We start from the raw sequence: 15956 nt of genomic DNA on the forward strand, positions 1-15956 counted from the left end.
GTTAATTAAGAATAAATAGGCTTTTGCAAAAATATAGGCCCACTGGCTCTGTATCGTCTAAGTACAGTGGGACCACCGTCGTAACTACTACTGCTGGTATACCCATCAAAGTTCGGCGAAGCGGAGTAACCATTTGCAAAATTATTCTTACTTCTATACCCATCGGCGTAAAGTGGCTCGTCGGAGTAAACACGACCGGTATAACTCGGACTGTTGTTTTTAATAATAATGACTTTTCCACTACCTTTGCCATAAGGCATGTTATAGTAGCCATCGCGTTCCCTCGATACGTAAGTTACACTGCTATTCGGAGCGTAGCGAGACGAGGACTTGTGACCATATTTACTCGGTTTTACCGAAGAATAGATACCGTGCGGCTTGGAGAAATGATTACCCAGCCCGGAAGCTCCCGACACGAATGATGGTACGTCGCGATTATAACTCACGGACCCGGCGTTACCCCGCGTGAAACGCGTCTCGGACGGAACTGAATAGACGCCGCTGTACTTGTTGCCTCCTTTCAAGTTCAGCGGGTCGTTTTTCAGCTTTCCAAACGAGAATTCGCTAATCGGACCGCCTAACGAATAAGGCGCGTAGATGTTATCACTCTCGGAATAACTCGAAGAGCCAGGGGAACTATGATATCCCTGTGCGTCGCTATCGACAGAAGCGTCGGGATAATTTTCTGACACCCGGGTCGGCCTAGAATATCCAGGGAAAGCGGGTATTCTTTTATTACTGACGCTACTACTGGTTGCGTACTGGCTGAAATCGGAGTCTTTTTGAATTAAATCGCTCGAGTACGCGTTAAAGGCCTCTCCGTTATTGTTACCACCAACGTATCCTCTGAGTGGCATAGACGTTGCACGAATGGGTGTATTGTAAGTTTCGCTAGCGGTATTCTCGTAAGTATTGGAATATCCCGCGTATTCATTTCCACGATCGTTCACGGCATATCCGCTATGACTGTTACCCACGTCACCTCCTCCTACATTACCCTGACTACCGACGTTAATCAACGAGTGACCGCTGACATGGTTGGCTAATTTGGAATTACTGTCTCCAGCACCGTAAAAACTTCCACTGTTTTGATAACCATCCTTAGATCCAAAGTATCCATTACTGGCAACGGTGTTAGCGTAATCATATCCGCTGTTATCGCCAGTAAAAGAATAGCCTACAACGAAACGGCATTTGATCCTATTGATAATATAATTTATTTCTAATTGAAGAATTTAATTTATTCTTAATGTTGCAAAATTATTTTTTTTTTTTTTTAATTATTGTGATTTAATTTAGTCACGTTTGTGAAACTTTTACGAAAAAATATAAAAAGAGAATAACGCAAGGATATTCATCAATACGTACTGTTTAAAGGTGGCTCTGCATTTGCAATTGATATAATACAAATTATTACTGCGCTCTAAAAAAAAATAATTATATTATCAGAAGCTGAACGATCTAATATAAAATTGAGAGAATACTGCCGATTTATTGATGAGTTATTCCAATAAAAAAATTTTCTAAAGCAAAGCAATTTACACGACTTCAAAGTTGAGATAATAAAAAAATTTTATATTTAAGATATTTTCTGCAAACTGTAATATACTGTAATACAATAAGTGCACTACATAGGCTGAGCAATTAATTAAATATTAAATTAATGTTAAAAAAAAAAGAAAAAAAAAATTTAAAGAGAGAAGATACAATATTTTATTTTATACCCACGAGTGCACAATAAATGCACAAAATTAATTTGCTTTTTGAAATATTCAGATATCCCTTACGTCATTGAAAAATTAAATCTACCTACTTACTAGCAACATCTTGATACTCTCCACGGCTCAATAACAACTTAATATCAATCGATTGGAAACTAGACACTTTTTTTCCGGTGTCTACTAAGATGAAACTACACACATATTGGCGAGCAAAAGCGCTGTTTTCTGTTTTATACCCCCAGCAGCCCACTCCCTCGCTCTACGAAAAGGTAAAAGCGATCTCGGTACGCACATACTGATGTGACATTGGTTGGAACCCGACCATACAGAGCGGAGAGAAACGAGTCAACCTGATTTAACTCTTCGCTTTTACAGGGAAAGCAATGGGTCACCTCTCTGTGCAACTGCATAGTGAACTATGAGGCGCAGTATTATGACCTACCTACATGCCCAATCGACAAAAGATTCCATGAAATAAATCTAGGAAGAACTGCTCCTGCCTTTATTCTATTACGATAATCAGCTATATTATAGGATGCTTTACATCACGACATAGTAACAAAGTCGTTCTCGTAATAGCCTACGAAAACAGGTATCTCTTTAGTTGAAGTTCACGGTATAGCAATGGAATGCTACATTACGTATGATTTGTACTATTATCAGTCTACTGTATTCATTTACAAATTAGCTATTAATAAACTCTTGACAGGTATCATTTTAATTCTTAATACAGCATAGAAAATATTACTGTAATTAGTTTTTTTTTTTTTTTATTTCTATCGCGACTACTATAATTCTACTTTATTTAAGATATGATTTAATTAGTCTGTGAGTATCTCGGTAGATGTTTATACGAAAATTTTGAATTAAGCTAATTAAAATTCCCAACCGGAGAATATTTTACATACGTACGTAAACCGAGTGTCTTGCTTGAATAATAAAGTTACCATGTGGAAAAGAAAGTTTTTCGCCATTCCCTTAAATATAGCAAATCTAATGTGAGAACTTTATTTCTCACGGTTTGAAACTTTTACTGTAGAAAGCGTTGCATTTCCACTCACAAACGTTTCATTTTTCTTTTATTATTTAATTGGGGTCTCTTAAAAAATAGCGCGCGCGTGGCAAACTACGAAAAAAAATAAAAAATTATGCGACTCACCGATCTGCATGAGCTTCAGCGGAGTTGAAGATTGCTGCCGGTGGCTGTAACATAAAATAAAATATATTATTGTACACGTGTAAATTGGTTCATAAAATTAATTAAAAAAAAAAGGAAAAGTTTTTATTTAATATTTTATTTTAAAAAATGTATATTTACCTAAGAGTTGCTCCGCTGATGCAGGATGCCCGTCCTGAGCCTGCTCCTCCTCTCGGATGGGACGTGTCGAGTCATCCTTCCGCGCACAAGTCATTCGCGAACACCCCGACCGTGATTTTATAACCGCGAGAATTACTCTATGATCACTCTCGCGCGTTCCATACTCGGCACTCGCGATTAGAAGAAAGTCGTGTGTCGAAAAACTACGCCCGAATACTCAGCGGAATTTCCGGGACGACCGACGAACCGACTGCGGTTCGTATAATTGTTAAATCGGCGGTGACGACACTTTCGTTGGACAGTAGTGAATGCAACTCCGTCGATCTGTAACAAAAAAAAAATATATAATTTAATAAATTGAAACAATAAAATCGATTATTATTTAATTCAGGTGTCACACTAATTTTTTTACAGATAGGACAATATAATAATAATAATAATAATATCGGATGATCTTTGTATTCAACATTTATAGCTTCTACTGTAAGTTCTCACCTCGCGAGGGAACAATTTACAATTTTAAATAAAATTAAAGTTTTAAAAAAGTTTAATAATTTTAATACGATCTCTGACAAATCGATCGACAGATTATAAAATAAAAAGAGTACATCAAAAAAAAATTTTGAACATAATTCGCGCGCGTGTATAAAATTGCCGGATGCATTCGTGACGTTTTAAGTTCATGCAGACAACTTGAAAGTCCGCAAACGAACCAGAAAAAATTACAATCCCTTGTCACTTGTTAACGGAAGTCGGAATACGGATACGTCTAAGTACACCTGTCTAACGTTTATAGTTTTGCTAGTTGTCCTTTTTAATGCTTTCTACTTTCCGCGCACGCACGTGCGTTCGCATATATTCATTCAAGCACACTGATCCTAAGTTAACCAGATGTATTTCAATAGGTACTTGGACGGCAATGACCTAGGTAGTTGAATATCAATGTCTCTATTATTTTACGTGCGTGCTATATTCAACGTTAGCATGAGAATAACGTTTGATACAAAAATGTGTATCTGTTCTAAATGCTGAAACAATTTTACATATGCGTAAACGTGCATTACATTTAATTATTAATTACTTAATAATATAAAGAAAAACTCTACTTAGAATATTATTACTGTTAAAATATAATTCAGTGTTTTCCATTTCATTTAAATTGATTCAATTTAATACATACGATAAAAATTAAGCACACTTTACAAAATTTATAATTGAGACCAGAACTCGAAATAGGAATCTAGTTATAATTTCGTGTATAATGTAAGCACGTTAAAAAAAAAAAGTTTAATCTATTAAATATTTACATAAAAATTAATATTTATTAATTATAAATATTTCTTTGCATAGAAATGGACGACATAAGTAAATTTATAAAGAGAATTTAAACTCTAATATAAAATTGTAGCATAGAAATACAGATACAATATAAGCTTTTAATTAAATGCTTAAATTGTATGTTAAAAAGTTGATTTAATTGACGTAAGGTAATTATCATCATCATCATTACGCATTGTTATTACTGTTATTAAATTTATATGCGTTTCTTGATCAAGAAATGAATAATTTATGACCTTTCAGGAACATTGTGCGAGTATCTACGCGCGTCATAGAGTAGACAGAAAGTAAAATCAGAATGGAAAGTCGAACACAATTAATTCCGAACATGAAACTCTCTTTAAGCTGATGCAAGTAAAATCTTGACCCTCGAGAGAAAAAGTAGCTGATACGATCGTATCTTCTGGTGAACATTTATTAAGTGTTTTGAGCTACGCAACACCTGTACACCTCGCAGGACATTTTAAAATTCAACTTGGCGCGCAATATATCGAAAACGTAAAGAAATTTTATTCCAAAAGGCGCAAGGATTCAATCGCGAGGATATACCGCATCGACGGCATTATCGGTGATCTGATATCGCATCATGCTATTTAAAATCCCCAATGCCCGCGGCATCGCGGGAGGGGTAATCAGTATTTTTCCGGCGGTCAGCGAAAACTATCCGATGTGCTAAATTTATCGCTGAGAACATCGAGATGAAAGTATCGATATGTCGACGGAATCGCAACGCGTCGTCGGCATTCCGCCAATAATGTATAATCTCAACACGACGGCAACGGGACCTCCGCTCGTGTGGGAGATGTGAGGGCTCACGGAAAATCGACACGCGACGCGATCACCGCGTGACGTCCGATCGCCGTTTCCTCGATCGGATAAGGTCGCTCGCTCTCCGGCACGTTCGTCGTACCCGCGTAGCTGCAAGTGGTCCCGATAAGCGGCGGCGATACGCAACTTGGCTGTCATGCCTATCACTCTTATCTGTGAGTCACGAACGTGCGAATATTGGCCTCACAGTCGGAGCAGGCCGAATGACATGTCGACATAGCCGCGCTGGCACATGCTCGAATTTCGGTGTTGCATCACGCGCACAATTTCGGACGCAACGATGCTCGGCACGTCGCGCCGACCTGACCGCTCGAAGCTCCCCAAAACACAAAAGTTCACGATTACTTCTCACGGGAATGTACCATTGTGCTCCTCTTTATCATACGACTATGCGCTCGCTACCTTATGCATGAACACATCGAAGAGAATTTTTTTGCGGAGTTAAGCGTTTTATTCGAAATGGGGAAAATTGACGAGAAAGCAATTGCATACACTACATTCACGACTCAATATTAATCATCGATAGCAAACGACACATTTGTATGCGAAACTTTAACGTAATATTCATTTGTTTTAAGTGATAAACCGATCGAGATAATGAGAGATAACGATTCGTCAAATACGTGGACGATACGGCACTACGGGAATACGAGCCGTGTATGACTAGTATGAGTCATTTTAATATTGATTCCTGTATATGTTCAAAGAATCCAGGCTATTCAAAAAATGAGCCCGAGTGAGTTGCCTTATGAATTGCATCTTGCAATTGCTCAGAACTTAATTTTCTTTTTAATAAACAAATAATTACCCTCCCAATTGTACTAGCTAATAATTTATTGTTTTCAGTTAGAATTACTACTGCGGACAGTCTCGATTATCGTTACCTGCCCATCACAAAAAATAGCGTTAGTGTAGGCATTAAAGCTAGCCATGATGCAAGAATTGCTCTACGGACACACCTTGGAGGTGACTCGAATGTATACGAGGTAATACTTGCTTTATACAATAATTACTTTTGCCACATTTGTATTTTATAAGTTTCATAATTTTGTTTAAAGAACAAATATTTTTTATCACATACTTTTGTATCATCTTAGATTGTTATTGGTGGGTGGGGAAACACTATGTCGGCGATAAAAAGAAATAATACAGAACCTGATGTGGCAGAGGCAGATACTAGAGACATACTGAATCCTGATGAGATATGTGATATTTTCATACAGTAAGAAGTTTATATATATATTTTATCTTGGACAAATTAATGAGACAAATATATGAAACTATGCACTTTACATTTTAATTGAATTCTATTTTATAGGTGGTCTTGCGACGGACTGTTAACTGTAAACCGCGAGGATGACTTTGACGTGCCATTCATGTCTTATAAAGATAAAAGTCCATTTGTCATAAATTACATAGGAGTTAGTACCGCTTGGGGTGCAACTGGAGAGTGGATAATCGAAGGTACGTTAACTCATTAGGGCACATTATTGTAAGCTTAGCTTTTCTTTAAAGATTCTTAAAATAATTGCATTAACGTCCTCTGTGAATTAATCTAAATTACATACACATGAAGAAAACCTAACTTTCTTTTCTAACAACTTGTGCTATCAGAATGTCAGTTTACTTCGCCCGCTATCAGACAGCAACTGATGGACACGTGTAACTTCTGGGTGGACTTCAACGAGGCGTTTGGACTACCCCGAAACGCGGTAATGGCCTCTGAGGATGGTTTATACATCGGTCGAGCGCATCATCAAGGCAGCGTTACTCCAGGCGGTATTCGCGATAACGTTTGCGTGCTCTCTTGGGGCGGCAATGGCCACGAAAAACGGGAATTTCAAGTGTTGTGTGGCAAGGACGTGAACTGGGTTAAATCTTGGGAGGGTAGTGTGCCTTTGCATGCTTTACCCGCCGGCGAAACCGAGGATGGTTTCGCTCTATTTGTTGGCAGAGTATTACACGAAGGTACCTATCACATTGGCAAAATACAACCGAATCACCAAGTCTGTTATATACCGCTAAACGGCCAAGAAACGCCCTACTTGGAATACGAGACCTTGGTCATACATGACAACTATGGGGTCGAATGTATTGGAAGATAAAGTGATGGGCAACAAAATGTATTTATTTTTACACGAAACAAAATATTCTGCGCATGCTATAATTAAATCCGATAAATTCTCTTTATAAAAATTCAATTTAAATTATTTGTGCGTGCATTAGTTAGTCGTAATAATTGGAAATAATTTATGACTTGTACAATGAGCACAGTTTAAAGACGCGTACTCTTTTCTCTGGAATATGCAAAAATGTATCAAATAGTATTGGTTCCATTCCTATTACAAAAACAAATTAATATATTTAAACCAGATATTATTTATACATACTAGTTTATACAGATTAGTTAGGAAATGTAAATAATTATTAAACGATTAGTTGTTAAAAGCTTATTACTGGACTAAGAAAAAGACCACAGATAAAAATCTAATTTATCGTATCGATATTATTGTTAAATTGTATATTAACTAAAAATTAAGTTATACAATTATTGTAAAGTTTTATTTTTTACACGCGTAAAAAAAGAGAAGATAAGATCGGTTTAATATATTTTAAAATTATTTGATATTAATTTATAAATTCTTTAATTCTGTATGTGAGACAGATAAGCTTGTTATGTTATTATGTTTAATTTAGTGACTACTCAGGGTTTTACAATTAATCCGTAAATGACGGCCAATTTAAGACGTAAAGCAGAATCCTAATATTTTATCTATGATATTGTGATATGATAATAAACGACCGATAACGGAACGACGCGAACCAAAAGAAGCACATTGATATAGAATATAATTTAAGCGAGTGTTCTGCAATATATTTGTGGCTATATAAAAGGATTTAAAAGTTCTTTTAAAGTAACACTCTTAAGAGAAATAAAAAAAAAAGAAAAAATAAATTTATTTTATCTCTCAAAAATAAATCAATAAAAAATATTAAAAACAATTTTTTTTTACTGATATTGTCTGCAAAGGAAAAAAAAGATTGTCATATAAATAATGAAAAATGTTAAGATATCTTAAAACAATTTTACACTTTTTAAAATTATTTATTTATTTTTTTTCGGTATTTTCTCTTGTAGAATACTCGCTTATTTTTTATTGGACACAAATGTTCAGATGTTGTATAAGATATATGCGTATTAGAAGTGAGGCTGCACAAATCTACCTAGATTTTTATTAATTGAAAGTGCTATTTCAATAAGAGATCACAGTTCTACTTTCCTATCTCTATTATTTGTGTATAAAAAAAAAAATATATATATATATACGTAGCTTGTAACATAACAAATGTAATTAATGTAAATTTCTGTGAACTATGTATTGCGACGATTATACTGTATTATATGACTCACGAAGTAGGCAGGGTTTTTATGAAATTTATTACACGTGTGTAATAAATTTGTGGATGAGATTCAATGTGCAATTAGTTTCTCTCTTTTATAATTAAAGATTTATAAGAGATAGAAACGCGTACTTATATGTAGCTAATTATTTCGAACTTCCTTGAAACGCTTATAAGAGGTGAGAAAAGCAAAAAAATGTTCAACAGATCAAAAGCTGTAGTAAAAATTCTTCCACATTGATCTTTTGCGATTATAGTTATAGAATATTTTGCGTAATGTAATATTGTACATTTAAAAAATATTAAAAAAGTAGAACAAGATGTTGAAATTGAGAGCATTGTAAAAGTGGAAATGTTTTTAAGATATGCGGCAGAAGTATTAATTTCTCTCTATGGAAAATATCTTTTTAAGATTCTGTATGTATATATTATAATATATGTATATCACGAATGCAAATATGCGACAACGTTATACTACTTTTCATTATTACCCCATTGCCCCATATATAGTTCTCAGCCAATTGATAAATTAAATTGAAATTAATTGATGGCAAAATAAATGAAAAACTGTCGGTAAAATGAATAATTAATTATTGCTGGACCACTTACCTATGAGCATCTTCAAGTAATACAGCCTGGCACCTCCGACCCCCAGAGTTTGCGATCATTCAAGCCCCTCGTCCTCCTCGCCTCGTTCTTCTAGCCTCGTCCTCCTCGCCTCATCCTCCTCGCCTCGTCCTCCTCGCCTCGTCCTCCTCGTTTCGTCCTCCTCGTCTCGTCCTTCTCGCCTCGTCCTCCTCACCTTGTCCTCCTCGCCACGTCCTCCTCACCTTGTCCTCTTCGCCACGTCCTCCTCGCCTCGTCCTCCTCGCCTTATCCTTGGTTCTCGTCGCGGTCACTTCGCCCGCGATTACAGCTACCGTGACGCTCGAGATACACTCTCACATATCATACGCAGCAAACACTCGCAAGCCATCACTTGCACACGCGTAAATCCGACGATCAGCGTTAATTTTCGGTAATTATTCAAGCGAACGATCCGCTCGCGCACCTCCGACCACAAGATATCGCGGCTATTCAACCGCTTTGTCGTTTCGCTTTCGAATGCGGCTACTGTAATGCACGAGACGTATCGCTAACACTTACACGTATCACATAAAGCAAACACTCGCGATTCATCACTTGCATACGCGTAAATCCGACGACCAGCGTTAATTTTCGGTAATTATTCAAGCGAACTATCCTCTCGCGTACCACCGACTCGATTACAGTTTGTTAACTGTTTGAAAATGTGCATCACTGATTGGCTGCGGGCTTGCGACATCACGATTCGGTGCGTTCGGTGAAACTTCAGCTCGGTCACTTGCGTCGTATAAATATTTATTATTTTTAACTTTTGAGAAATAAGTTAAACTACTACAACATTAGAATGCTGATGCTATTCGCGAAAATGAATAACACACGCTGGTATTATCGATTGAAAATCGACAATGTATTAATCAGCCTAATTTTAGCAAACTTACATTCAAGCGCTATTTAATAAAAAAATTTTTTCTATTTAGTCTTGATAAATCTAGAAGACAAATTGCGCTGTCTTTTTCAAGCCGCGAAACTCGGACAGGGCGTTTCGCGTTTTTATCTCGTGTTACTTCGAAATAACCGTGTACCGGCGAAACAACGCGATTTTTTAACACAAAGCAAAGTAGATCGAGGCTGACGAGTGTAATGCCATCTTGCAGATGGTGTTCTTAAGAAACGTCGCGGAGGGAAAAATTCAAAGTTCGCACGAAACTTCGTCTCGCTTTCAGGGTAGCATATAAACGCTCTGCCAATTAACACATTGAGGTAAAAAGCGCAAAAGACGGGAAAAGATCGAAATCGTCTGCTTACGACCGACTAACAATCAGCGCGATGTGACAGTACGAGAATATGAAAAATGAAAAAATTTTTATACAATTTTCTTTAACGTTACGACAACTGTTTTCGATTTTTTACAATTAAAGTTTCAGACGCTTTGTTCGTTTCGTAGATTCAGCCCTGACCATTCTGACAAGAATAACGTTCCAGCACGAATGTGACGTGTCCTTTGGATCATTTCTGACGTTTTCTAAGATTTTTCCAAGTAGTTAAAAAGAGATGAGAAAAAACTGACATGTGAAAATGAGCACGTGCAGCACATGAGCATGTCTCGTTGTATATGATGGACGCATTAGAGGTGCCGCACGATTTACAACTCTCCGCCGGGTAGGGCCGGGTTTCTTCTTCGTTTATAAGAAACGCTGAACGCGAAACTGTCGTCAAACGGCTCGTGGACTACTCTGCCGTAAGTATAAATCTTGAAAAGAATATGAAAATATTTTTATTAGTTTTATGTAACATGAAAGCTTGACTTCACAAATGTTGTAATTTTTATTTCATATCATTATGTTTTATATTAATTATAACGTATATTTTAAATATATAATCAATATTATTTTCTAGCTAAAATTCTTACCATTTAGAGTTCTTCTTCGCTTATAAGAAATGCTAAACGCGAAACTGTCGTCAAACGGCTCGTGGACTACTGTGCCATAAGTATAAACCTTGAGAAAAATATGAAATTATTTTTATTGGTTTTATGTAACATGAAAGCTTGATTTTACAACTGTTGTAATTTTTATTTCGCATTATTATGTTTTATTTTAATTATAACATATATTTAAAATATATAATCGATATTATTTTCTAGCTAAAATTCTTACCATTTAAAGTGAGGCCAAGTAAAATATAACCAGCCAGTAATTGACGATTTTAATTGCCATTTTTGAAAGCGCCTGAACATGGACCGAAAATTGCTGTGCCTCTTATCGTTATGTTTTATTTTTACGGAGGCTTATACGAATTCTTGCAAATATTGGTGCAAAATGAGAGATCATCAGTACTATTGTTGCCCGAACGGAGAAAGTGATACTTCCGCTTTCGAATCAAAATACAACTGGTACTTCCATCTTCCCTGGTTTAGGTTTGTTATCGGTGTCGAGTCACATATCGAGGAACCTTGGCATGAATCAATGACAATGTGGAAGCCGAAGAAGCACTGTCCACCCTTGAGGGCTCAATGTCCAAGGTCTCACGAATGGTACAAGCCACCTAAACACTGTGACGCCGATCACGAGTGTGAAGAAAATGAAAAGTGTTGTTTCGACGTATGCCTAGAACACAAGACGTGCAAAGATGCAGAATAGATGTTCCTATAACATTACTATACATATTTATAACGTAATCAAATATCTAGATATATGTATGTACGTACACTGAAAGGCAGATATGGCACTTGCTTTGGCGACGGCGACTAGAGTCATGTGTGACCTTAGCGTGGTGTGTGTCAAGTCACACACGAAGCGCGCTCGTACATGTGTAGCGTAGTATCGGTCACCGATGACTGAGGGAAAAGGATCGCGCGCCCTACTACTCTCCCCCCCACCCTATTCGGCGGCCGAGAGAGGGAGAAATCACATACGCCAGCCGCCGTCGCCGCTCGTCGCAGCAAATTCCATCTCTGCCTTTCAGTGTACAATATAATATTTCTTACCACAAGAAAATTATAATATGCTATAAATTTTTAATTATAATATTTATATAATTCACATATCCACTTAACGCTATTAAAAAAAATACTATTGCTTTATAGAAAAATTATATTAAAGCACTGCAACATATAAAAATGTAAAAATAAAATTCAAAAATACAAAATCTGCATTTGCACATGTATGTAAATGTTTTAATAGCTTACCAGGTTTTTATATTAATATATTTTTTTTGAACCAATAGAAAACTACGTCAATAAATTATTCCAAAAATGTATAATCTGTTTATTTTTGCATAATAATTTTTTTAATTGCCCTACTGTCACTCTGGTGTGGTACGTAGCGTGAAATAAAATCAGAAACCATGCGCTTGGTACGTTACCAGTCGAGAACGTCGTCAACTACGTAGTTCTGTGTCCGTTGAGGCGCTGGTAAACGGGCTCCTGAAATGCGAGCATGTCCTCGAGCATCTCTCGGACCTCTCTCGGCTCTCTCTGCACAGAAATCAGCGGCTTTAGCAGTGGCTAGTGAAATCATCGCGCGAAAAGATGGTGGTGACGGTGGCTTCTGTGCGTCAACAACTCAGTAATCTGGCGCATTCCGGCGGTTCCCACAAAGACCAAGCCGAGAAGTATGTGCGTCGAGTATAACCGAGTCACGATCAGATCGTATATTCATGAGCGAATCGTTCTCTGTTTAGATACCGCTCAACCCTGGACATGATAGTGTTTTCTTCCGGCGAGGAGCTAGTCGATGCCCTGAAGACGTTCATTGAAGCGAGTACGTTATTTTTATCTCATTGGCACTTCGCATCTGTAGACTCGCCAAGTGTCTAATGAGGACTACGATATCCTCTTCGAAAATTTCGCGAGATTTAAGCGCGACCTAGTATGTCGTGAACAGGTTATAAGATGAATGTAATTCTATAGTCTAGATTAAAAAGTAGCTACCAAAGATACTATAAGTATTATTATCGCTCTGCGATAGTATTATAATTGCAAAATATATAACTGTAACAAGACAATAATATAGTACATTGTTCTATTTTGAAATAACATTAAAATGTTTATGCAACATTATTTTATCACTTTTTATGCACATATATGATTAGAGATGAAAGAAAAGGGAACATAAATATAATTTTAAGTACTAATTACAGTTTAGCATTAAGATACAGACAGTTAGTGTATTATATTTTACATTCAAAGAGACAAAAATAAGTGTAAAATAATTTTTTAAAACTAATACTAAAAATAAACTTTTATTATAGTTGTGAATGAAAATGTGAGCCTAGTAATCTCAAGACAAGTACTAACTGATGTCAGCACTCGTTTGCTGTGTTTGCCAGATGAGATATCAAAAGCTGTTTCACATTATACATTGGATAAGGTAAATTTTATTCTTTAATTGATAAGGCAAAACTAAAGATAATTTAAATTACAAATTTTTTTAATTAAAATGATGTGATATTTATGTAGGTTCAACCACGTGTTATCTCCTTTGAAGAACAAGTAGCTAGCATAAGGCAACATTTAGCTGATATTTATGAACGTAATCAGAACTGGAGAGAAGCTGCAAATGTTTTAGTTGGCATACCACTGGAAACAGGACAAAAGTAATATATACATATTTTATTTAATCTTATTGTTTTCACTAGTGACACTAACAAAATTAATTTTTTCAGGCAGTATACCATTGACTACAAACTTGAAACTTATCTTAAAATTGCTAGATTATATTTGGAAGATGATGACCCAGTACAGGCTGAAGCATTTATCAATCGAGCATCACTTTTGCAGGTAAAGTTTTTTCGTTTTTTTCTCTCTCTTACAAGTTTTTTTTTTAATATTTTGATATCTAATTCTTTTTTTATTATTCCATAGGCTGAATCTAAAAATGAACAGTTGCAAATATATTATAAAGTGTGCTATGCAAGAGTGCTAGATTATAGAAGAAAGTTTATAGAAGCAGCTCAGAGATACAATGAATTATCATATAGGTCCATCATTCATGAAGACGAACGCATGACGGCTCTTAGGAATGCATTGATTTGCACAGTGTTAGCTTCTGCAGGCAAGCAATTAGTTAACTTTAAGCAAATTCCATTTCTTAAATTGTTACTCACGTTATTTTTTTTACAGGACAACAAAGAAGTCGAATGCTGGCTACATTGTTTAAAGACGAACGCTGTCAACAACTTCCAGCTTACTCAATTTTGGAAAAAATGTATCTGGACCGTATTATTCGGCGTTCTGAATTACAGGAGTTTGAAGCATTATTGCAGCCTCACCAGAAAGCGTGCACCATTGACGGATTAGGCTCCACTATACTCGACCGTGCTGTTATCGAACATAATTTATTGTCTGCTAGTAAATTGTACAACAACATTACGTTCGAAGAATTAGGTGCATTATTGGATATTCCACCTACTAAAGCGGAAAAAATTGCCAGCCAAATGATTACTGAAAGCAGAATGAATGGATATATAGATCAAATCGATTCTATAGTACATTTCGAAAGTAAGTTGCTTTAAATTTTTCAACTCATATGTATCATTTTTTATGCAATCAATACCGTTTTATTTTTCCAGCACGTGAGACCTTACCTACATGGGACAAACAAATACAATCGCTATGTTACCAAGTGAATCAAATAATCGAGAAAATAGCTCAAACAGAGCCAGAATGGATCGCAAAAGCAATGGACGATCAAATGGTGCATTAATACAAATTTTGTTTAACACGGAAAAATGTCGAACGAAAAATATCGGAATTATTTACAATATGTACACGATACACAGCCAGCCAAAATAGTGAATATTTATAGAGCTCATTATTGAGACATAAATATCGCCCAATGCACATCATTCATTATGTTTGATTGTTTTCTATATAAAATTTCATTTCAGAATATAACCACATTGTTTTTAGAATTGATATTAGTCAGTATTGTGCATTTAAAATATGTTGAATGTATATTACATCCTTAATTTTCTGCAATACCAATTTTACTATTTTATATCGCTTATTAAAAAAAAATGTACCTAAAAATTTAATATAATTTTATCGTACACAATACTAAAGCAAATTTAAGAGAAATATTGAAATGGTTGTTTATTTGCAATCGATTTAGGTAAAATCATATATAGATGAAAAACAATGTAAGTTCTTCTTGTAAATAAATCACATTCGTACTTCGTACAATATTATTCATTGAACCTACACATAACCTATAAAGAATAATTTATGAGGAAAATAAAAACTATTTTTTACCTCGCAAACAATTATTATTTTCTATGTAAAATAAAGCAATGGAATTATACATATATGTCCTACTTATGTCTTTTTGAAAATATGACCATTATTATTTTTTACATTTACGTGATTATATATGAAAATTTTGTAAAGGAATATACTTTCATTAACATTTGAGACAAACGTTATAATTTAGCCAAACTGGCAGTACTTTTTAACAAGGAACAAACTTGGAAATATCCATTTCTTACGATATGAGAATAGCATAAGTGATTATTAATATTGTAATCTATACAAGTTTACATAATTGTATTATTTATATGAATTAGAGAAGGCAGCATATCATTATATCAATATATGATAATACCAAAAAAATATATACTCATTTACTGTCAATCAATCACATTTGATTAGGTCAACTATCACTATTTGATTGCATAAAAATATGAGTATCATATATATTCTAATCTGGTCCTATCCAGTCAAACACAAAATTCGTAAAAATATGATTAAAATAGTATAGCGTTTC

General features: G+C 35.4%; 3 protein-coding genes and 1 long non-coding RNA gene across 4 annotated transcripts; 2 read left to right on the forward strand and 2 right to left on the reverse strand.

Annotated features, from left to right (window-relative positions):
- Nucleotides 1-3: 3 nt before the first annotated feature.
- On the reverse strand, nucleotides 4-2867 carry LOC139109268 (probable ATP-dependent RNA helicase ddx17). The gene is made up of 3 exons (XM_070668194.1): nucleotides 1818-2867; nucleotides 1369-1423; nucleotides 4-1177 (listed from the first exon to the last, which is right to left on the reverse strand). Exons 1-3 carry the CDS (start codon nucleotides 1824-1826, stop codon nucleotides 6-8), a joined length of 1236 nt encoding a protein of 411 aa, XP_070524295.1. The 5' UTR covers nucleotides 1827-2867; the 3' UTR covers nucleotides 4-5.
- A 2138-nt stretch (nucleotides 2868-5005) lies between these two features.
- On the forward strand, nucleotides 5006-9074 carry LOC139109273 (C3 and PZP-like alpha-2-macroglobulin domain-containing protein 8). Its single transcript, XM_070668200.1, has 6 exons — nucleotides 5006-5360; nucleotides 5784-5941; nucleotides 6052-6191; nucleotides 6303-6427; nucleotides 6524-6669; nucleotides 6820-9074. Exons 2-6 carry the CDS (start codon nucleotides 5932-5934, stop codon nucleotides 7308-7310), a joined length of 912 nt encoding a protein of 303 aa, XP_070524301.1. The 5' UTR covers nucleotides 5006-5360; nucleotides 5784-5931; the 3' UTR covers nucleotides 7311-9074.
- A 738-nt stretch (nucleotides 9075-9812) lies between these two features.
- LOC139109280 (uncharacterized) lies at nucleotides 9813-12048 on the reverse strand. Its single transcript, XR_011546812.1, has 4 exons — nucleotides 11900-12048; nucleotides 11349-11798; nucleotides 11102-11189; nucleotides 9813-10942 (listed from the first exon to the last, which is right to left on the reverse strand). It is a non-coding gene; the product is annotated as an uncharacterized lncRNA (long non-coding RNA).
- A 570-nt stretch (nucleotides 12049-12618) lies between these two features.
- Nucleotides 12619-15376, forward strand: Csn4 (COP9 signalosome subunit 4). The gene is made up of 8 exons (XM_070668193.1): nucleotides 12619-12804; nucleotides 12874-12953; nucleotides 13444-13562; nucleotides 13652-13788; nucleotides 13858-13972; nucleotides 14057-14246; nucleotides 14315-14692; nucleotides 14764-15376. The coding sequence occupies exons 1-8, from the start codon at nucleotides 12722-12724 to the stop codon at nucleotides 14895-14897; spliced, it is 1236 nt and encodes a 411-aa protein (XP_070524294.1). The 5' UTR covers nucleotides 12619-12721; the 3' UTR covers nucleotides 14898-15376.
- The last annotated feature ends 580 nt before the right edge of the window (nucleotides 15377-15956 follow it).

The sequence above is a fragment of the Cardiocondyla obscurior genome, linkage group LG17 (genome assembly GCF_019399895.1).
Source record: "Cardiocondyla obscurior isolate alpha-2009 linkage group LG17, Cobs3.1, whole genome shotgun sequence".
NCBI lineage: Eukaryota > Metazoa > Arthropoda > Insecta > Hymenoptera > Formicidae > Cardiocondyla > Cardiocondyla obscurior.